The sequence below is a fragment of the Arvicanthis niloticus genome, chromosome 4 (genome assembly GCF_011762505.2).
Source record: "Arvicanthis niloticus isolate mArvNil1 chromosome 4, mArvNil1.pat.X, whole genome shotgun sequence".
In the NCBI taxonomy this organism is placed as follows: Eukaryota; Metazoa; Chordata; class Mammalia; order Rodentia; family Muridae; genus Arvicanthis; species Arvicanthis niloticus.
The window spans coordinates 109680570-109705156 of NC_047661.1; the positions used below are offsets into that span (position 1 = coordinate 109680570).

Below are 24587 nucleotides of genomic sequence, written 5' to 3' on the forward strand. Positions count from 1 at the left end.
TGATAGTATTCTTAATGGAAAACAAAAGAAAATATGAATTATTTTCTTTTTGGCAAAAGTAACATTGGCATAATATAGGGTAGAGTATCTGAAGAAGGTTTGGTCCAGACTGGCAGCTGAGCTGATGTGAGATGGGGGTACATGTCTCCACAGGCAGCAGGCAGTGCTCACAGTGTAATTAGCATACCTACATGAAGTTGCAGGGAAGGCTACAATGGTGACAGTTTTCCTGAGCTGCCTGATTTAATTCAGTGTTGATTTGACACAGATCTTCTAGCAATGTTTTTCCACCAGTGAGTCTACAGAATACATTTTCTTTGTGGAGAGTGATGGGCACAGTACCCTGACTCCAGCTAGCTAATGAATATCTGGGGTCTTGCACAGAGATGTTCCTTACACAACCTCAAAGTTCAGGGATATCATTTCATGAATCACTGGCATTCTGTGACATTTAAAGGGAAATAGATTCTGGCACAGTTCTACAGACAGGGTGGCAATGAGAGAGACACCATTATACACAGGATCCAGGAAGCCTAATAGTTTTCAAATTTCAAGGCATAAGTGTCCCATGTATTCAGGCCCACTCAGTCCTTCATATAAGATATCCATATAGGATAAGTAAATAAACAATTTCTGTGACATGAGTTCAAAAATCACATTTAAACCAAGGTATAAAATTTTAATTTTGATGTTTTTTGGCTTCTTTTGTACACATACTAACACAGACTGAGACCATAAGAAAAGTGAAACCAAAGCATTATCTGCAGCTCGCACACCTGAGACAAGTCTGGCCAGGAGAGGTTTTCCGAGCTTTTAGCCCAATGAATAAAGTTTAGCTAACACTGGTGTGTGTGTGTGTGTGTGTGTGTGTGTGAGATATTATCATTCAGAAGTCCTACAGAAATCAAGCAAAATGACCACTTACCAAGGGACAATCAAATTGAGCTAACAAACTATTAAATTTTTGTATTTATCAAATGGCTAGTTTAATATAAGGATGTTTACTTTCTTGAACAAACTAAATTACTCTTTTTGTCTAAATATCCCTTTATGGCAAACCAGATTTATATGCATATTTTTATTAGTTTTCAATTACATCATCTTTTAGAGTTTCTTTTTCCATACCAAGAAATTATTAAAATCCTAAGTGTACTACAAATAAATTTATAGATAGAAAATTTTGATATGAAATTTTTTGAAAAGAACAAAATATGTCTTTTTGTTTCTTAGCATTTCTCTGAAGTTAATTTTAGCATTGTAAAGCATTAAAACTTTTTCATTGCACGTATTTGTTTTGTGTATGTATAAGTATGTGTGGACACATATACCACATGCACATGTTGAGATCAGAGAACAACTTGTAGGAGCTGATTACCTTTCACCATATGGGTTCCAGGTATCATCAGTAGCCAGGCTTGGCAGCAACCACCTTTATCCACTGCGTCACTTCTCCAGCCTGTATATTGAGATGCACCCATATCTTGAGCTGTTAATAGCAGTTTCAGTGTTTCAGGCTTTAACTTTGTATCTATATGTACATGTTCAGTTTTCCCAGCACAGTTTGTTGAAAAGGCTCATTTCTCCAGTGTACCTTTTTCACTGTTGTTGTTGTTGTTGTTGTTGTTGTTGTTGTCGTCATCAAAATCTAGGTGGCTATAGCTATGTGGACTTACTTATGTCTTGGTCCTCTAGTCTATTCCACCTATGTTTGTATCTGGTTTTCTGCCAATACTGTGTGGTTTTTTTCTTTTGTTTAGGAGGTAGGAGGTAAAGGTTTATTTTTCTATAGTTCAGTATCACAGTCCTATCATCAAAAGAACTTAAGGCAGAAACCTAGAGCTGAAACAGAAGCCATGAAGGAGTCTTGCTTGCTCCCCATGGCTTACTCGGTGTATTTTTTTTGTAAAACCCAGTTTTGTCATAGATGCCCTTTATGGCATTGAATGTGTTCACATAATCCCTAGTTTCTCTAGGACCTTCATCCTAAAGGAATGTTGGATTTTGTCAAATGGCTTTTCTGTATCTACTTATGTAGGACATCATGTGATTTCTGTCCTGCCCTGTGATTTTAACCAATTAAATTACTCTCTGCTTTTAAAATAGAGTAGTGATTTTATTTCTGTAAGTAAAATTTGTGCTCATTTAAACATCTCATAATTTGGCAAATAATATTTTTAAATATTAATAGGATATATGTATCAAATTACATGTTTACATTTTATAGGCAATGTAGTATCTTAAAGATTTACTTCATCACAAAACGATTGCCTGTAACTTTTAGCAATGTTTCCCTGTCTTGGATTGCTTATTATTATTACACTTTTAACTTTTTATTGGTTGTGAATTTCACATCATGCACCCCAATCCCACTCATCTCCCCCTAATACCTGCCCTCCACTCTTATAGCCTAACCCCCAACAAAGAAAAAAAATCTAGGTGGGGAAGCTGCGGTGTGTCCCACAGTATAAAATTTTTGTCCATACGTATTTGCTTGCAAATGTTCATTGACATGAGTCATTGATCTGGTTCAAGGCCCCTGGCTTCTGTTGCTCTATCAATACTGGATGCTCACTGGGACTCCTCTCAGCTGTCCTGTTGTTGCCCTGTGTCACGGAGATTCCGTAGTCTTGGATATGTAAGAGAGGGGCCCATGATCCTAGGCTGGGGTTCTAGACTCTGGATCACTCCCAGCCCTGGGAGCCCTTCCAGGCCTGTGCTGTGCTGGACTGATGGTTGTCTCAGGCTAGTTCCCAGTCTGGGCCCCCAGGTGCCAGACTAACCTGGTAGTCATCTCAGGCTCCCTTTACCAGGGAATGTTAGACTACTAATCATCCAGATGTTAATAGGTCAGAATACTGAGTGGGGACATAGCCCCTTTCTTCTCTACCATCTACTGATGCACAATGACACAGCAGCCACACCTACAACACCTCTAAGGACTTAGTGTTACATTTTAAGCTGCATTATACCAGAAGACAGATATGAAGATCTTTAGTTTAACAGTTTTGAAGTTAACTGTATCTAATCTAAGTACTATAGTAATTCACCAATACATTCATACGGCTCATTTTAAGTAGAATTTCTGTTCTGTTTGGTAGACTTTTGCATGTAAAACAGTATATATAAAATAGTTTGTTGTGTTTTCTCTTTATTGGGACAGAGTTTGTAGTGTGTTTATGCAGTGCATTTTAGTAATTAAATACATGTATATAATGTATAGTAATGCAATCAGGGTAATAAGAATTTCCATCCCTTCAAACACTAATCATCTTCATATGTTGGAATTTCATACTCCTCTGGTCACATTGAAATGTGTCATTGATTGTTTGACCCTATACTTACCCTTCTGTATATGTAATAGAGAACCCAGAACTAATTCTTCCTCCCAGCTGTGGTTTAGTGTTTCTTTACAAAACTTCTTTTGATTCACTCTCAGGCCTTTCCAAGTCTCCAGTGACCACAGTCCCGTTCCATTTCTCATGACACTGACTTACAAGTTTACAGAAATGACGAGATGTGGTATCTGACTCTCTATGTCTGACTTTCTTCTCTTAGCATAATGAAACCAGTTCCATCCATGTTACCTCAAATGGCAGTTTCATACTTAATGCTGAGTCATGCTCTGTCATGTTATATACTGACTCATTGCTCAGAGCATTTACATAGACTTCATATCCTAGTTATGTGAACAGTACTATGGTGAACATAGGAGTGCATGCATCCTTTTGGTTCAAAGATTTTATCTCCTTTGCATGTGTTCCCAGTGGTAAAATTACCGTATCAGTAGAGTACATCTATTTTAGTTATATGGTATTCCATAATGTTGATTCAATTTACATGCCCACCACCCTTTCTCCCATCTGTATCATTTGCTATTTTTGTCTTTTTGATAATAGCCTTTCTAATTGAGATAGGATGATATATCTTAGTGATTTATTGTCATTGTTGTTTTGAGGAAGATAAACTCTCACCATGTACTCTTGTACACCTGAGGTAGGTGCTCTTTAACTCACAGTGTACCTGCCTCCTTCACCAGTGCTGAGAATACAGACTTGCACCACCACTTTTTCAAGCTTTTGATTTGCTTTTACCTAATCACTGTGAGACTGGACATTTATTGAATAGACCATCTTCTCTACTGGATACTGGTATCTTTATTAAAATAATATTTGACTATATGATTTTAAATTAATTTAAATTTTTCTGTTTTTTCTGTGTGTGTATGTATGTATGTATGTATGTATGTATGTATGTATGTATGTATATAGTATAACAGTGCCACAGTTTGGTTATAACTTTGTAATATGTTTTAAAATCAAACATTGTGATACCTTTTTTCCACGTCCTAGATTTTTATAGCTTATCTTGGTCTTTCCTGCTTCCACATACGTATTAGGGCTTTTTCTATTTATGTGAGAAAGGTTGTCAGTATTTTGGTGAGAATTATATTGAACAATGGAATACTAAGATCATTTGAACAATAGTAAGTCTTCTGATCTATAAACATGGGACATCATGAACACTGTCATTCTCTTTTTATCTTTTTATTATTCTTCTTAAGATTTATGTTATCTATAACCTTTACTGTTTTGAGATTTTGTCCTAATTTCTTGACAATGTTATGCTCTTGTTGTTTGTTTTTGGAGACAAGGTCTCAATATTGGCCTGAAACTCACTTGTAGATCAGATTGGCCTAAAACTTAGAGATCTGCCTATTCTGCCTTCTGAGTGTTAGGATTAACAGTATGTACCACCAGGCCTCAGTGACAAATTATATTATAAAGGAATGTTAAATCTTATTGAGTGCCCTTTCTATGTCTGTTGAGGTGATTCCTCCATTCTGAGAGGTAGTGAGTCACAGTGGCCGATTTGTTTTATTTTTGAACCATTACGCCATCATTGGGATGAATCACACTGAATCCTGGTCTGGTCTTTTTAATGTGATACCAACTTTGTTTGCTACTGTTTTATAGAGAACAGGCATTTATAGCCACCAGGATATATGTTTTTAGTTTTCTTTTGTGTGGGATCTTTGTATGGATCTGATACTAAGGTAATGCTGGCAGAGTTCTTACCATTTCAGTTAGAGAAGATGTTTAAGAGGAATTTGAATAAGTCATTTAAATATTTTGTGTAATTCAGCAACAAATCTTTCATGTTCTTGAGGCTTTTCTCAGATGGGAGATTTTAATTATTCAGTATTGCTGGTCATTATTTGCATATTTAGATTTCCGATTTGATAGTGTGTATTCAGAAATGTACGCATCTCTTGTAGGCTTTCCACATTGTTAGTATCTAATGGGTTTCTCATGGTCCTTTGCATTTCTGTGCTGTGAAAACCCTTGTTTCCACCTCTGACTTTGAGTCTTCTCACTCTTCCTTGTTAAAGCAGAACATTTAGTCAGTCTCATTTACCTTGTCAAAACCCACAGCTCATTCACTCAGCATGGTGGTCACAGGGCATGGTGGCCCATGTCTGTCATCTCCCCACTGTGGAGACAGACAGGGAGATCTAGGTCACCTGGGCTGCAATGGCAAGGCCTGTCTTACGAACAACATCAAGCTGCTTTGATTGATTTTACTTTTAAAATTTTTCGTTCTGGCTGTCTGTCCTTTCTCTACTTTTGGATTTTCTTTGTTCTCACTCCGGACTGTTACAGTGTGCTCAGGAGTCATGTGAAGCAGCTTTCCCTTTTGATTTGCCTGTGGACTACTGCATGCTTCTCTGTAAAGTGCCTCTTTGCCCAGACTTCATAGATTTTGGTATGTTGGGATCATTTTCATTTGCTTAAAGCATTTTGTATTTCTTTTTAAATTTCTCCAGTTAGCCATTGGTCTTTTAGCATGTTACTGAATTTTCATCTACATGTATACTTTCTAATATGGCCAGGCTGTGCTTCTCTTCCGTTATGAGAACATGACATGATTTCTGTTTGTTTTGTTTTGTTTTATTTTGAAGATTTATTTATTTTATTTATATGAGTACACTGTAGTTGTTTTTAGACACACCAGAAGAGGTCATCAGATCCCATTACAGATGATTGTGAACCACCATGTGGTTGCTGGGAACTGAACTCAGGACCTCTGGAAGAGGAATCAGTGTTCTTAACCACTGAGGCATCTCTATAATTTCAGTTTTAAAAGTTTATTAAGATTTAGCTGGGCAGTGGTGGCACACACCTTTAATGCTAGCACTCGGGAGGCAGAGGCAGGTGGATCTGTGAGTTGGAGGCCCATCTGGTCTAGAGTAAGTTCTAGTACAGCTAGGGCTATAAAAAGAAACTCTTGTCTTTTGAAAACAAATATTTAGAAATATTTGGTTCCTGGCTTTATTGGTTTCTTGACCCATATGCTTGATCAGAATATGACAGTGGAAGTGGAAATGTATACTGGGGAACTTGTTTGCTCATGGCTGGATAAGAAAAGACCAGAGCAACATACTGTCCTTATTAACACGTTCACAGTGGCCCACTTCCTCTAACTGAGCCCAACCTCCTGACCTTACCACATCCCAATAGTGCCATCATATTATAAATCATCAACTAATATCTACACTAGGTTAGTACCTTCATATGCAAAGTTTCAGTGGAAATTCCTTACATGCACACCCAGAGATATGTTCTACCAATCCCTTAGATGTTTCTTAATCTAATCAAGGTAAAAATGAAAACTGACCATCACACTTGATGTTTGGACTAGCATATGATCAACCCTAAAGATTGCTCCATGTGTTGATAAAAGGGGGAAAATGTGTTTCCTATTGCTGTTGGGTAAAAGATTTATACACAGGGTGACAGGAGGCAGAGACTGGAGAACCCCAGAGACTCATTAGCTAGCTAGCCTGGTGCAAACAGTGAAAAGTAGAGAACCTGTCTGAAACAAGCTAGAAGGCAAGGACCAATGCCTGCACTTATCCTCTGACATCACACATGAGACCACATTCACATGTGATGGAGGGAAAGCAGAAAGAAGGAAAACATGTTTTGGCAAAGCTCCATGTTGACTGCTTCCAGATGATCCTTTGGATTTTTATACATAGTCATCTCTATAGCTTTGGATATGCAAGAAGTCACTGAGTGTTGTTCTCAGTACATTTCCTTTTCATCTTCTGGAATTCCTGTAGTGTGAAAGTTATCTATTTGGTAGTATTCCATAAATTTCATATTCACTGTTCTTTTAATTCTTTCTCCTTTTCCTATCTGACTACTGCTACATCTGCAGTTAACTCAGAAGATGTGTTCTCTACATCATAAACTCTTCCTCTTGTTGTAGTCTTTTGTGGAAACTATTATATTTTTATCTTATTTATTCAGGGTTTTGTTCTAAGATTGGTCTTTGTCTTTTGTTTGTTGTATAAGTTCTGTGTCTTTGGTCAATTTCTCACTTGTAACTTGAATTGTTTTTCTCATTTCTTTGTATCATTCATGTGTTTTGTTTTTCATGTCACTAAGTTCAAATTATTGCTTTAAATTTTTTTTCAGGCTTCTCTTAGTGTTCCCTCTGAGATCTTTTAATGAAGGATTGTTTTCATTAATGGCATTATGTTTCCTCTGATGCTATTTTCTTACATTAATGTCTAAATATTTAGTGTAATGTTTACTACTCTGACTATTTTATGAAGTAGCTTTTGTAGGAAAGGTTGTGTTTATATGGGATCTATCTGTTGGTAAGTGCATTGGGTTCAGTTATAGGCAGCTCACCAGCAAATCTCTCAATTTCTTCAGCTTGGGTGTCCACAGTGTCTAGAATGTAATAGATCCCAACATTCTCATGAGTTTTCAGTGGACATAAACAAAGTGACATATCCATTGGCTACACATATTTGAGCCATGGTGGCACCAGGCCTTGTGGTTGGTTGTGTTTGTAGTGTTGATGATACAGAATATGAAGAGAACTGTCCCTTGGTCCCTTAGTGCAAGAAGAGCAATGCTATGGTTTCTAATAACAGCTACCATAGTTTCTGATCTATAGAAGGTAAAGGCACTCTCCAGGACCTTTAGGATAAATGCAGGAGATACCTGGGTCTCTGACATCAGCAGCCACTCCTTAGAGTCATATCCTTAGTGGATAAAATGGAACTTTCTCTTTGTCCTCCAGGATAAGTACAGGTGCATGCTGAGTTCTGTAGTAATAGTAACCTTGAACTCAGCATTGTGGAACCCAAACTATATATTTCTTAGGTCCCATGGGGCAATCCCCATTTGGTGCTTGGTCTCATAGAACTGTTAATGGTTTTATAGGGATGAAAGACATAGATGATACTTTCACCAGATCCCAAGAGATTAGCACGAATGGTCTCAATTCTGTGTACTGTAGAGGAGAGGGCATGGAACATTTGAGTTTGTGGCACTGGTCTCCAGGCTCCTTGACTTATAGGATGTGGAGGAGACTTTTTCTATTCTGTGTGGCTTGTTATAAGTGGTGATAGGACATGTAGCTATGGTATCTGCCATTCATATGGATGGAAATATCCCCAGGTCACACAGGTCAAACTTCAGTAAAAACAAGGCTTGTGGCATGTGTTGATGCAGTCCTGAATCTGCTATAGATAAAAGGGACCTTCTTTTTATTCCAATGAACAATCTTGAGTCAAACCTCTTTGTACTAAGTTTAATCTCCAGGCTGTAGACTAGGACAGAAAGCTTTCCCATTCCCCCATTGAGTGGGTTCTGATGGTGCTAAGGACTGACTGGGCCTCTGGTAGGCAATTTACTGTAGTTTCAGAAAAGAGCTGTATCTTTCCAGGCTCCGAAATGACATGGGTAGGTGAAGCTGGGATTTTGCATTAGGAGCTACAGTTTTGAGGTGTGAAAGAAACCTTTCCTAATACCTGCAGGTCCAGTTCATGTTGGACTTGGACATAGAGTAGAGGCATCCTCTTTTGCTGAAACTGCAAGATATTAAGATGGCTGTTCTTAGTGGATCGGTGAGGTCCACTGGCGAAAGCTGCTGGTGTCTGCTCGGGCAAGGTGACATCAGGTAGTGCCATTGTCGATTCCTTCTTTGGAACAGAGAAGTTCCTCTGACCAGCCAGCTCCCCAAACTGGGTTTAAGTGCTCTGCAACTATGGAGTCTGTGCTGGGGCTACTGGTCAGATGCTGGCTGTGCGTGCTGCAGTTTCCTGCATCCCATGAAGGTGCCCCAGCAGGGAGACTGCTGAGCTCGCCATATGTGTTGCTCTGTTACCTGGGTTATTACCTTTCTGACTCAGTCTTGTCTAGAGCTGCACAGCTTCCGTCCTGGTTTCAAGTTTTCCCTCCCTCTTTTCAAAGTACACATTTTCCTTTGTTCCACACCAAGCACCTCTGTACAATCCTGGCTACACCTTTGTCTATTTTTCTTCTAAAACTATTGTATTTGTTTATTCTTAATTTGGGATTCAGAGATTACCTCTGAGATTCTTTTATCATAAATAAGAAAATATGAAACATGAAAGATAATTTAATTGAAAGCTTCAGATTTGTCAACTCTATTCCATAATATGCACAGTTATGCTATAAATTCAAGGTACATCTTCATGGTCTCTGGTTTTAGGCTTGGCTGTGATATGAATAGCCTTGCTGATCTCATTAAAATTAAAATGCCTTCACATATTTGAAAGAAGTTAGAAATACAGCTATAAATACATTATGGACTTTGATGCCTCTGTACCCGAATTCTCATGAGAATTGTCTGGTTTATAGTGCATTCAAATAAGCAGTTAGTTATTAGAAACAGCTGAGTGTCCCTCCTCTGTTTTCTGTGTTTTTGCTGAAACTTTTGAGTCTTTTCACTTGATATAAATGGATGGCTGCCATGACAGTAAATAAACACTGTGTCCTAGTTTATTTTCCATTGCTATGATAAAGACCACAGTCCATCATCAAGGGGACTCAGCTCAAGAGCTGGAGGCAGGAACTGAGGTGAGGACTGTGAAGGGACTCTGCTTACTGGCTTGCTCCCCATGGCTTACTCAGTCTGCTGTCTTATACAAACAAGGACCATCAACTCAGGCGTACTACCACCCACAGAGAATGAACCCTCACTAGTCAAGAAAATGCCCACAGATCTGCCTAGAGACCAATCTGACAGAAGCTTTTTCTCAAGTGAAGTTCCTTCTTTCCAGATGGAAAAAAAAAAAAAACCAAACAAACAAACTAGCCAGCAAATATTTCATCGAAATTAAGAGTAAGAATAAAACAAGCACTCTGCTGACCTCACTCAACACCTTGTTCTCGGTGTGGTTATTAGGAACGAATAGGTAGAACTACAGACAGTGAGTGGTAAGTAGCCCCTTCCAGAAAGTTGGATGCTCCACCTGCAGGGGTGAGTGGAGCCTCGTCCTCTTCAGGTTCTGCTTTTCAGGTATCAGGTTCTGCTTTTATTTGAAAATTACTTCCAGAGAGTTCTATACACGTAAGCAAGTAGAAGCAGCTCCCACCCTACCCACACTGTCTCCTTGCCCCCATCTCAGTACCCCATCCCACCCACACTGACACTTACGTTCTTGAATTACTACTACCGCCATCTTGTCCATTCTCACAGAAAGAGCTGTAACTGTGTGGAGTAGGACTTGTACTTGGTTTGATGCTATGTTCTCACAAGTCTGTCTGTATGTGTGTGTCCTGCTCACGAGAAGGGCTGCAGTGATCACCACTGAGTCTTTTTAAGTAAACCTCAAAGAACAGAGTACTAAACAAGTTCCTCACTTTTGTCCAAGGAAGGGAGTGGCTGTTTGAAAGTGTATTGCTGCTTATCAGAAATGAATTCGCAGAACACTAGAGTTAAAATAAATAATAGTGTCATTTAATCTTCTTTCTTCAATTATTCATCAAAAAGTGAGGCCCAGAGGATGAAATATCCCCAAGCTGATACTGTAAATCAAAGGGAAAATTACTGTCTTTGAGGAAATTTAGCCTGCACTCAGTTTCTATAGAGCACATCTGTGAAATTTTTACCATAAAATCCTTAATCACTGAAAAGAATTCTGTCTCTCCTCTCCATATTTCATACTCAAGTACATTATCTCTCCTCTATTTAGGGGAACAAACCCTGTCCTGTGTGAAAAATGCATTATGCAGCCTCCGGAGCACAGCAGCTATCTCTGACTCTGTTGAGGATGCTCTATCTGAATCTTAGCAACCTCCAGTCCTCTAAAAATGAGAAAGATAAACTTTAAAAGTGCTACTGGAGCAATACAGTGTCTTAAGTGTATGGGAAAATATCTTTATAGATGATGGGGCTTTTTAGAGTGATGTTTTTAAAGTCGCTTTTCTCTTAAAGCTTGAGCATGATAGTTTATGTCTGTACCTTTTGCAAAGGGCTGTCCTTCACACATGTACTTGAAATACTGAGCACTTTAAGTTGTCTTAGTAATGACATGGAGAACAATAAGAACTGGTTGAAATTTTTTAAAAAACCATTTTAGCTCTGCTTCTAATACTACAAAATTTAAGGTTGTCTCTGCAGTATATAACTATGTCTGCCAAAAATCAATATTTTTTGTAATTTTTCTTTTTTTAATTAGTTTTTTTTATGAATTTAATTACAATTATCTACCGATACCTAATACGGTCCTCCAACCATGACTTCTTACAAATTTCTGTTCCTACTGTAGCTATATTCTTAATATTTTCAATGTGATGTACTCTGTGAAGCTGAATTTCACGTGTGTAAATATGAATTTTTTTTTTACTCTTTTTTTACTCGCTCTTTTTTCCAGTCTCATGTTTAAAACTTTAGGGCCAAGATATGTACATTATGATATGACCCCCGAACCTATTTTCTTTATTTCTTATGTCTTCCTTTCTTTCTGTGCTTTTTCATTCATTCACCCAGTTTTCCTTAGGAGCTACAGCATCTCTACTTTCTGGTAGGTTATGAGGTGCAAAAGCCTTTGAGAGAGCTCCTTCTGCAGTGTGAGACCTCTGTTGTGAGTCACAGGGTAGGGTTGGTGACCCAGGGCACTGAGTAGTTACTGGGGAATTGAACTGGGTGGGGAGCAAGGTTGTATTTCAAACAAGAGCCTTACTAAAGCTTGAAAGTGGAGGGGGAGAATAGAAAACTTTATATATATATATATATATATATACACATACATATATATACACATATATATTATATATGTATATATATACATATATATACATATATATATGTATATATATACATATATAATATATATGTGTATATATATATATACACACATATATATATATAATCTGTGTGTGTATGATGAAATTAATATATTAATATATATGCATATACATTAGACATCATAGCTCCTAAAGGTAGAACTGATGCATTAGAAGTAAAAGCCCAGGCCTTTCACACAGTGTCAAAATGCAGTGCTTACAAATAGCAAAATATCTTGTTTCCATATTTAGATGCTTGGGACTTGGTGGGACTTACTATGTAAATCCATGCAGGTAGCCATTGCAAAGGTCTGGGCTACTTTAGGGTTTTCATCAATAATCTGCCAAGTAAATTCTGACTCTGGGTAAACAAAACAATACTATTTTTTCCTAAAATTCTCAGATAAATTTACATTTTGAACCCTTACTATCAAAGCTTGCTCTCTCCTGGATATGGTGATAAACAACTCTAATCTTGGCACTTAAAGGCTGAATCTGGGGGTCACAAGTCTAAGGTCAATCAGAGCAGCATGGCAGTTGCATATTACAAAGTAAAGAAGAGGCTGGGAGAATGCCCCTGCCCATAGTAGTGCAGGCTCGAGAACCTAAACTCAATCCCCAGGGTGAAGTTAAAAAGCAGGCATGGCAGTATGCCCAGCTCTAGCCTGTCAGCCTTGCACACGCAACTGTCTCCAGACCAGTGACAGAAACTGTCCAGCCAGCCTTGCACACGCAGCTGTCTCCAGACCAATGACAGAAACTTTTTCAAATGACAAGGTGAATGGATCTCAAGGAGTGACATTTGAGGTTGCCCTCTGGCCTAAACACAGACATGCACCCACACACCTGCAAGCAAACATGAGCCCATATACACATGTACACCCACACATTCACATACCCAAAAGCAGCACATACACAGAAAGAGGGGAGAAAAAAAGGTAACTTTTAATTGTTGAGAATTCAAATCTAGAAGTACCAAGTAAATAATTCTGTGTACATAAGGCTTGTGTAATGTTAAACAGTCAAAGCTTTCTTGTGATAAAACCTGAGTTATATGTAGTTATTCTAAATCCCTCTGCATCACCTGTAACAAAGACTATGAGCTAGAGGCTCCAATCTCAGGAAGAAAGTGCCAACACACATGGTGCTAGCACAGTGAGGCAGACGGTGTATGGAAGAAGCTCTGTTTTCCTCTTAGGACAAAGTTCATAATAAATAATAAAACCACTTACGAAACTAAAAAAGTACTAGACTATGTATTTCATAATAATTTTACCATCCTCTTCTTAGTGTAATTTGTCCTAATAGCTTCATTTGTTTTAACTCCTAAAGTTAATCTACAGAGGCACTTGCATATATCATATTAAAATCCTTTTTGTGCATACAATCAGAGAAGGCTGGAAAGTTATGCTTTGTCTATGCTTTCTCTCCTGCTCTTAAAATTTGATCAGGCATAGTGGTGCATGCCTTTAGTCCCAGCACTTGGGAGGCAGAGGCAAGCAGATCTCCATGAGTTCGAGGCCAGCCTGGTCTACAGAATGAGTTCTAGTACAGCCAGGGTGCAGAGAAACCTTGTCACAAACAAACAAAGAACTGTGCAGCAGGGAAAAGTGTCCCCACCCCAAACAGGCAGCAACACTGGGAGAAAGCAGGCCCTGCACCTTGCCTAGGCAGTGCTGGAGAGCTGGCCCTATGTAATGTATCAGTGTGGGAAAGCTATCGAACTGACCAACTGAGATACCACTCAGGCTCAAATCCAGAGCCTTGAATTGGGCCACCCCAACATCTACCCATTTATAAACTGATAGAGAACATGAAGGAGCTGGCCCTCCAGAACCAAAGCTGCAGGATCTAAATGACATAGGGCAACAAGAGGATGTCTGAGAAGAGTCCTGGTGAGGCTCCAGGATGGATAGTATAACAGAAACTAGAGGCCTTGAGCCAGACCAGTGATCATTGCAACGATCATTTTCAAGTAAAGCTGTTTGGGGAAAGGGTGTGCAGTAAGATGCAGGCTTCCACAACCAGAGTTTGGTTTGTTTGCTTTGCTTTGCAGGGAGGTTGCAAGAGCAGAGGGTAGATATGGAGAGACAGGGACATGAGTTGCACTGGGGTCCGTGATGTGAAATTCACAAAGAATCAATAAAAAGAAGAGTTTAAAAAAAAAAAAAAAAAAAACAACTGTGCAGCAATGTTTTTTTCTAAAAACCCAAGAACACATTTGGATAGAACAGAGCACTCTTCAGAGAACACTCCTATAAAGTACTCTTCCTTATCAGCCAGGGAATGTCCTTCACTCAGATAATACTTCCGTTCTAAATGCCACATTCATCACCAAGTGACTGCAGGCAGAACTAGGCCAATCAAAGCTCTTTATTTCATCCCCAGAGATGTACATAGCTTCATATGGAGATGGTGAGAAGCACCTGCAGGACTGCAGTCTAACAAAAATCATAGGGAGACTGATGTTAAAGCTCCCTTTTAATTTCAAAATATTTAAGTAGCTTTAATTCTTAATATTAAAAAAATTAAACTCATAAAGCTTAGCCATTTCCATTTCTGTTCAGATATTAACAAGGTAAATGGACAACTGTTTTACCACTAAAGATTTTAGGTCACAGAGAAACTCCAGAGATGAAAGCTGACATCAAATTCCAGTTGAACACATTTTTTTTTTTTTTGGTTTTCTTTTCTTCTTTCTTTCTTTTTTTTTTCTTTTCTCTCCCCCCACCCCCCTGCCCCCAGGCAGGGTTTCTCTGTGTAGTCCTGGCTGTCCTGGAACTCATTCTGTAGACCAGGCTGGCCTCGAACTCAGAAATCAGCCTGCCTCTGCCTCCCAAGTGCTGGGATTAAATTGGTTTTATTTTCAAAACAAATTTGTCTGATGAATGATTTATATGGTTTATTTCTTTTCCTAGAACACTAAGTTGCAGATCCAGAGTAGAATTACTGAATAAAACTCAGAAAATGAGGGAACAATTAGGCTCAATTTTGATAGTGACTAAGCATATAAGTACTTTCTCCTTGATTACCATACTGTCAATTAAGGAAATGTTAAGAACTCTTTGTGGGTTTCTTGTTGTTGTTTGTTGTTTTATTAGGACTAGGGCCTCATGCATACAAGGCAAACGCTTTCTACTGAGCTATATTCCCAGCCCTGAAAGCGCTTAAATTCTCGTTACATCCCAGAGGGTTTCAAAATCAATAGTACTGTTCAATTATTTTTTTGTTGGGTTGAATTTATCACATTGCTTACTGTGGGGATATGGGGGTGATAATGCTTCTCTCTACTAAATAACACCAAGAATGACTGCTAATATACGTGGTCTTGAATAGCCATGTACCTTTGAACAGTTGAAAAGATGAGACCTAGCGTCATGGTCTGAGGTCTGCTTAGTAAGGAGCACAGTTATATCATAGTTTCCCAAACTGAGCTAGAGTCAGCTTCTCCTTGGGCTATACTGAAGATATAATATGCCTATAGTTTGTCTCTATAAAATTATCAGTATTTTTGTTCCTTGTATTTTTTTCTTTTTCAGTCAAGAGAATCCATCCCTTTAAGTGATCTGAAATCAGAAGTGTCACCCCGGATTTCAGCAGAGGACCTGATCGATTTGTGTGAGCTCACAGTGACAGGCCACTTCAAAACCCCCACCAAGAAAACCAAGTCCAGTAAACCAAAGCTCCTGGTGGTCGACATCCGAAACAGTGAGGAGTATCCTTGGCTGTGGTTTCAAAGGGTGGTAGGGCCCTACTCATGTGTCTTCCTTTCCTTATACAGAGTGTATGGTGAAAGCAAAGAACATTTCTGGGATGCCTTTAAACTTTGAATAGCTAAATAACCTTGAAGCTGAATGCAAAAATGGGAGATCTATAAAAATGTTTTCCAAACTCTACCCAGACATGGGGGGGGGGGACTGTGCACATGTATGCATGTGTACATGTACATTCATGGTGGCATTAGAGGTCAAAGCAATGTTGCAGACCAAAGCCAGAGCACTGACTGCTTCAAAGCTCTTTATTACCGACCTGTGTCTATAACCCTCATACCTTTTTAAGTGTTTATCTTCATTTTGTGTATGTGAGCATTTACCTAAAAGTATGTAAGTGGAACTGAAATTATGGACACTTGTAAGTTGCTATATAGGTACAGGGAACTGAATCTAGACTACTGAAAGAATACCCAATGTTCTTAACTTTGGAGCCATCTCTCCAGCCCTATACTTTTTCGTAACAGGGTAATTCCTAGCCAGGATTTTTCTTTTTTTAAATAAAGTATATACAATATAAATGAAGACTTTAATAACTTTAAATTTTCAGATTTATATCTTGTTCTAAGTATAAAAGCAATAAATTAGGGGTAGCCAACTGATGGAGTCTTACATGCCAAAATCTGCATTTCATGTGCATAATTTAGTCTCAGTTTTTTTAAAATGAAATTTGAACCAAGCTTTCCCAGACTTGCAAAAGCAGTGTGAAAAAATCTTAGGTTACTTACAGTACAATTTAAAAGCCCACAGTATCAAATATAACTCAATTTTTATATTTGTAGTTATTGTTGCTTCATTTTGTTTTTTGAAACAGATTTTCACTTTATAGCCCTGACCATCCTGAAGCTCACTCTGTAGACCAGGCTAGCCTTGATTCACAGAGCCTGCCTGCTTTTGCCTTTTGAGTGCTGGGAGCATAACCATAACCATAATCCAATCTGTTTTCAAATTGTTCCTTTTATTTTCTTTATAGGAATATAGGACCCTGAGTTTAGAGAAAGCAGAGACACGGTGTGCTGGGGTTTTACAGCTATGGGTTACAGAGAGCTCCTTAGATTCTTAAAGGAGGGATAAATTCCAGTTGACTAGCCAGAAGTTCTGATCTGGTGCTTCAAGAATTTGAAATCACTTTACTCTTTTTAACATTTTATTTTGTATTTTGCCTGAGCCTTTAATTAAAATCATTGTCTCTTAACCCATCAAAAAAAAAAAAAAAAAAAAAAAAAGCTGGGAATGTGGCTTAGTACAGTGCTTAATACACAAGCCCGAGAATCTGAGTCTGGATCTGTGAAATCAGATAAGAAGCTGAGAGCTGTGGCATGTGCCTGTGTCTACAATCTCAGCACTGGGGCTGCAGAGACAGGAAGGTCTCTGAAGCTTCCTGGTCAGCCCGTCCAACCAAATGAGTGAGCCCCAGGTTTAGCAAAGACCCTTTCCCAAAATAAGGTAGAGAATAATAGAAAATACCCAACATCAACCTCCGACCTCCACAGATGCACACACGCAGAGAAAGAGAGACAGAGAGACAGAGAGAATAAAAATATGTTGCATTATGACACTCTTTCAATAATAATAAGAGTTTTTAAAACTATTATTATTATTATTATTATTATTATTATTATTATTATTATTATTATTGAAAACATAATGCACATACATAGATGCAGGCAAAACACTCATATACATTTTTATTTTTAAACAAGTAGAATATTATGTGAATACTACATCTCAGATAGTTTCCTTTGAATAATTTAATTACTTGAAATTTACAACATTCATCATATGGAAGTCCAGGACTCTCAGCTCTCTCTGGTTGCTTTTCATGATCACACTCAGTTTATTTTCTTCAAGATATGTGCAGACAGTTAGAAAGCAGAGGAGGGAGCCTGAGCACTGTCCTGTGATGAGTAGGCTGGGCTGCCTTTATAGGGATGGCTCTGTCTTCCCAAAGTTCTTAGACTGAAGTTGGAACTAGACTTAGCGACCTGACTTGAAGTGTTCAGTATCTATAATTGAACACTAAAGGAAAAGAGTCAGTACTGCTCTGTGCCACTTGAGAGTGGAGTTGGCTCAAGGCAATGAGGACAGGATTATGAAATCACCCATCTTTCTCGACCATCCCAAAGCGGATGAATTACCTTGTGAATTACTCTCTTCTATAATATACTTAATCTTGCCAGTTTTGGTGGCACTTCTTAGTGTTTAGGATCGATGAGGAGGAAGAAGAGGAGGAGGAGGAAGAAGAGGAGGAGGAGAAGGAGAAGGGAAGGATGATGAGGGAAGGAGGAAGAGGAGGAAGAGGAAGGAAGAGGAGGAGAAGGAGAGGAGGAAGAGGAGGAGAAGGAGAAGAAGAGGAGGAGGAGGAGAAAGAGGAGGAGGAGAAAGAAGAGGAGGAGGAAGAGGAAGAAGAGGAGGAGAAGAAGAAGAGGAGGAGAAAGAGGAGGGGAGGATGAGGAGGGGAGGATGATGAGGGAAGGAGGAAGAGGAGGAGGAGGAGAAGAAGAAGAGGAGGAGGAAGAAGGAGAAGGAGAAGAAGAATAATTATATATATTTGGTAGGCCAGGGCAACTATACATGAGTGCAGATATCCACAGACCCCAGAGTCATTGGGTCTCCTGGATCTGGAGTTAAAAGCAGTTGAGAGCTGCCCACTGTGATGCTGGGAACCACATTTAGGTCTGTAAGAGCAGTATGGGCACTTAACTGTTAGGCCATTCCCCGCCCCCCCCCCTTGTGAATTATTTCAAATCCCTTTTTGGAAGATTACTTTAAAACAAGAAATTTTGCTTTGTGTTTATGGACCAGGGCTGTGGTGTAGCCAAGGCTGGCACAAAACTCAAGATCTTCCTTCTGTGCCCCAAGTGCTAGGATCATAGGCATGCACCACCGTCTCTATCGCTAAGGTATTTTTACAGTTGGTTCATTTATCATCACATTTCTATTTCCTTTCTGTGCCTTCTTATTTTATGACATATTTCTTTTCTACCTCCAAATACCAAATGTTGACATCTTCATTTCATAGTGCTTTGAAAGAAATACAAACTAAACTCTTCCCTGAATCACTGGGTATTGATAAATATCGTGAACACCATGGAAAACAGAATACTGTTCTAAGATATCCTTTGATTGAGGTGTTTAAACTGCCTGTTACCTTTCAAGCTAGAAAACAGGATTTTAAAAATAATCCACGCTGTAGACTATTTCATCACATTATAAAACAACTAATATTGTCTCCTAACTTCATATTAAATCCTACTTTCAAGTAAGTAAAAGCAGAGGGGGGGAAGTCTGTACAGTAATTAAGGATTCACAAATTTAGTGCTTAAAATCATGTTAGAGTGTGAAATTTAATGTTTAGATGCCATCATTAATATAAGCTAGGAAACTATAATTCTCTAAGGTACTATGTATAACTTTTAAAAATATATAAAATATAGTTATTTGCTAGAAATATAGAACATCAAAATATTTGATACTGGAAACAAATGAATAGGAAAGACAATAAGAGCAAAGGAGAGAAATGAGCAAAAAACATTATCCACAGAATCTCAGGGTAAAATAAGACAGACTAGTATTCTTATACGCATTTAGAAAATGGCCAGAAAATATTTATAGAAGGAGTAACAGAGTTTAATTTGTATTTCTTTCAAAGCACTGTGAAATGAAGATGACAACATTTGGCATTTGGAGGTAGAAAAGAAACATGTCAGGGTTGCTGCCCACAGACCCACTGCTTTCCCACCCTTCACAGTTAAAACATTTAAGAGACAGTTGGCAGTGTGTGAGTCCTGTACATTCTACACTTGATCTCATGCGCTTCTCCATTTAAGCCCTCCAGCAAGCCAGTACTCAAAAGAAGGCAGGACAGTAAGAAGTTCAAAGGAAACACATTTTCTCATGTAACAGTCCTCCATTCAACAATTATTTTATTGCCTTTGTGTGCCAATCAGTATACCAGATATGAGTGAACTAATTTTCAAATAAAATGACAAATTCATTGCACTCACAGTAATTACAATTTAATTGGAAAGATAGAAAGTTGTTTTTACATAACAATTAGAGCTATTATAAGTAAACAGGGCCCATTAGACATCCTCCTGCCTCTGCTTCCCAGGTGCTGCAGTTAAAAGGGGAGCACCCCTGACCCAGCCTAGAGAGAACATTCTCAGCAGAAGAAAGAGCAAAGCCTTAGAGTATCAACATGCTTGGCAGTTTGAGCCATCAAGAAGACAAGCAAAATAAGAGATGGAGTCAGGAAATAAAAAGTTACTGACACTGTCAGAAGTAATGGGGTAGTTAGAAATCTACAATATGGTTTAGGGTTTATTAACTTTCCCAGCTGATACCAATTCCTGAGTCCATCATTGGAGATTACCCATTTGGCTTGAGACATTTATGGAGGATGTAAATGCATAGTTCAGATGCATGTCTTGCTTTAGAATAAGGGATGTTATGAATAAGTACATCTTAGTGAGCTAAGTTTTAATAATAGCTGCTATTTACAGCTTACACCGTCCCAAGTGTGGCACTAGTCCTAAGATGTTGAGTCTTCAGCAACGTTGGTTGATGAAGAAACTGAGCTTAAGGAGGCTAAATAACCATATAATGACCATCTAACTAGCAGCTGGTAGAGCCGACCTCAAGCTGCTAAACTTTATGCTGTTTGCATATTTCTATTAGTCCTGCACAGGCTGTTACACATACACAAAACTGAGATGAGCCAGTTGATACAAATCAATGACCAAATGTGATGTGTTTGATTCTCAACATATGTACTCATTCAGAAGCTGTCCACATTCCTGCACATTCTGCTGCTTCCCTCAGTACCCATATGTACACATGGCCCAGTCATCAGCAGAACAACTCTGCCTGCAGATTTTTCTAAACAAATGCTGCCACCAAAATCAAGAAAAACTATGTTAATATTTTTAACTATTTAATAATCATTGAAATGTAATGATGTACTTTGAAAGAAGAGTATTAGAAAATTCTTTTCTTTCTATGACTTAAGTGGCAAGATTTAATCCAATGAAAGAAGAGGAGTATTAGAAAAGTCCTTTCTATGACTTAATTGGTAGGAATTCAATCAGACATCAACTGTTTCTTAAAGCTACTAAAATAGTGGTTCTTTTAAGTCTTTATTATATTTATATGTATTTACTGTGGCAGGGCACATGCCACAGTGTGCATGTGAAGGTCAGGGGACAATGTATAAAGCTGGTTTTCTTCTTCCACCATGTCGTCCTGAGAATCGAACTTGGGTCATCAGCTTGGTGGCAAGCGCCTTTTACTCACTGAACTATTTCAGCAACTCAGTAGTTAGTGATGGCTTCAAACTTAAAGCCATGGGCTAGGATCAGATAATATATCTGACCTCTTTGCTACCAGGCATGCATGTAGTCTATAAATACAACAAAAACCAGCTCACATGCACATAAAATAAATAAATCTTAAATAATAAATAAAATGTAAAGCTATTGGAAATCCTTACAGTACTTGTGAAGTATGGTGCGGTGACTCAGTCTCATCAAGGTAAAAGTTTACAATTAATATAGGTCAAGTATCACTCTACCAAGTGTAATTAGTGTACTTTTAAATAATTCCATCTCTTCCTTACCACAGAACAGGGAAAAAAGAACATTCTGTCATTTCCTTCTCTAAAGAACAATAATTTTGAAATGTTGGTGTTTCTCCACATCTTGTTCTGCCCTATGTTTCTGTTGTTTTGGAAGTAAGGTCTCCTGAGTGCATGCTACCCCCTAACCTGCTGTATAGGGACAGACTGGCCCAGAACTAAAACTACCTCTTTCTCCCCTGTGCTGGGACTCACCAGGTCTGCTTTCTGCTTTGTTTTATAAGCCAATTAAATGAGAGACTAACATAAATAAGTCTTATGTCTCCATGGGTAAAATCTTTCTACATTTGTGTTTTAGGGATAATGAATTTCTAAAATTACATTTTAATCTCATTTTTCTAACCTATGTAAAATAATTGAGACACTTGTGAAAAGAAGGTGGAACTCTTGGTCTTTTTTTTTTTTTTTTGGTTTTTTGAGACAGGGTTTCTCTGTGTAGTCCTGGCTGTCCTGGAACTCACTCTGTAGACCAGGCTGGCCTCAAACTCAGAAATCTACCTGCCTCTGCCTCCCAAGTGCTGGGATTAAAGGCGTGCGCCACCACTCTCGGCGGAACTCTTAGTCTTAAGCACATAAACTTTGTGCCTGTAAATTTAAGAAACTGCCTTGGCAGACTGCTTAGGGCTGGGATTCTATGGATGCTGCAGTCATTTAGCTGTTGCCCATTTTGGTTACAGGTGAAGAGAAGTGCGTTATCAAACCAGCATAAAGTGCCCCCTGAGTGAGTCTGAGGCTAGCAAGGCCGAGCAGTAGAATGCAGACAAAGAAAGCTGAAGGCTGCAGCCAGACTGCACACACTAGGCAACAAAACACCACCCCAGATGTAGAAATACCTCCCAACAGCAATGCCAGCAGCAACAGAGAAGTAAACAGCAACGTTTTTGCTGAAATCATATTCTACTTCTGTCTGTTTCTGTAAGAAGCTTGAAATGTTTCTAGGTAAAGCTTTCTTCGATGTATCCTGGAAATTGTGGAGAAAGGCAATAGAAAAGATTTCTTTGTAGTGCCATAGACTTTATGAGTAATGTTAATGGCTTCAAAGGTAATACCCAGCCCAACTGTTGTTTGGTAGCTATAAATATTTGGAGTTTCAAATTTCCTGGAGTTCATATTAAAGGTGGCCTTAGTCATGCAAATGTGGCTCCAACTGATGTTATCTGTAAACAGGAAGACTTTGAAGGAATGTTAACCTCATGTGCTTCACATAAAGCCTGAGTTTCACAGCTTTATTTCTAAAGCTCTTGGGAAAAAAAGGGGAAGGAAGGAGGAAGGGAAAGATGGATTTAAAGAGGGAGGAAAGGAAAAATAGGTATTCCAAGTGCAGGCCTACACCTGCTTTAAAATCAACCCCACTATTTGCATTATTACACCATCCTCATTTGTAGTGAATGCTAATACTGTTCTTTCTACTATGGCTTTACGGATGTGTTTATGACATTATCCTCGAAGTGCTGTAGAGATGATACCTGTGGTCAGAGGAAGCTCAGAAGGAGGCTCTGTAAGATCATGTTCATCCCATGTCAGTTTGTATCCGTCTATCTAAATTAAGCATTCCATCATTTGGAGTCTCATGTCTGAATGGATTGTCTGTAATGTGGGGTGTACAGTAGTCTCTGCTGAGGAATAGCTTCACTACCTGGATTAGTAGTTGTTACAGTGACGTTAGCAGTTGACACCATTTGCTGTTTTAGTCCTAGATCCAAACCAGTTGGTCCTGTTTAAAGACATTTGCTAGGCAACAGGGATGCAAAGTTAAACCATATCATTAAATAAAAGTTAAAGTCATATCGTTAGAACAGACATGAGTCACACCTAAGGTGTCATAGAAAGGCAAGGATGGGCACTTGACTCAGATGGTGGCTACTCGCATCCCAAGTAGATTTGGTGAGCAATGCAAATATAGAGAAAGCATTTGAGAGTGTGAAGACTCTCAAATGATCAGATCCAGAGAGGTTAAGGACACATTGAAGAGATTACAATAAAATGAGTGGCCCACCATTGAAGTGCACGATGGTTAGAAATGAGATTAGAGTTGACTTCCTGGGAGAATTTTAATTAGAGGAATACAACATTCGGCTTTGTATTTCTAAGGAAGCTACTAGAAGGCTGTACAGAAAGGCCTAGTGCTCTCTCCCCAGTATGCAAAAGAAAGAAAATGATGATGATGCTGCTGCTGATGATGATGGTGGTGATGATGGTGATGATGATGATGGTGGGTATAGGCTAGATGGGTGTTAATGGTACACGTAAAGCTAGAAGGATGGGGATTCCTCTGATTCACAGTGTATAAACATGACTTTTTATTTGCTGTCTTACAGAGTGAGGTCACAGGCGTTTTCTTAATAAAGTTTTACCATCACCCTAGGTAAATACCCATGCTGGAGAACATCTAGAGAAGTGCGCTTGGCTCTTCTTTTCTCCAGGTGTGCCCTGAGGAAAGGAGCTCGATGCAGCAGTGCTTGTTGAGCAGTGCTATCTATCGTGGTGTCCCTGGCTGGAGTGGCCAGAGGCACTTACATATGTACTGCTAACACTGCTTACTCTAGGCTTGGTGCAATTCTGAAACTAAGTCATTTAGTAAATAGTATACTTTACTACGCATGCATGCTGTATTAAGCATCGTAAGAGACTCAGGGAAGAAGTTTGTGTCCTTCCTATAAGCTGTTTAATGTTTTGATGGAAGTCATACTCAGTATGTTTAGTATAAGATCAAATTGCTGTCGTGAGCAATATACAGATGCTTGTTCTGGGCAATAACTTCACAGAGGAAGTGTATGAGCACAGAAGGACAAGGGAACAGGTAGCTCATGACTGTAACCTTACACTCAGGAAGCAGGACAAGGAGGACATTGGTGCAGAGGCCCTGACTAAATAAATAGTGTTTAGGTAGAGAAAACTGAACCAAGCAGAAAGGCAGCTAAATGATTCCATTTGGAATGCGAGTTATTAGGTCCTGGTTCCTGAGAGATCTGGACCATGGAAGATTCTCAGCAGGAATATGGTCATCTGGCCACTTTGTTACCTTTTTAAATTCTTAACTTGAAAAAATTTTAGAGTGGATTTCATGGT

The 24587-nt window shown here is 38.8% G+C and overlaps 1 protein-coding gene and 1 non-coding gene across 4 annotated transcripts in view; one reads left to right on the forward strand and one right to left on the reverse strand.

Moving 5' to 3' along the window:
• Tbck (TBC1 domain containing kinase) overlaps positions 1-24587 on the forward strand; it is a 138345-nt gene that overhangs the window by 92174 nt on the left and 21584 nt on the right. For all 3 annotated transcript variants that reach the window (XM_034500616.2, XM_034500617.2, XM_076933263.1), the window contains exon 24: positions 15653-15828. In XM_034500616.2, coding sequence (XP_034356507.1) covers positions 15653-15828 — 176 coding nt within the window. The remainder of the gene's footprint in view (positions 1-15652; positions 15829-24587) is intronic.
• LOC117708022 (small nucleolar RNA SNORA17) lies at positions 2813-2945 on the reverse strand. Its single transcript, XR_004606755.1, has one exon. It is a non-coding gene; the product is annotated as a small nucleolar RNA SNORA17 (small nucleolar RNA).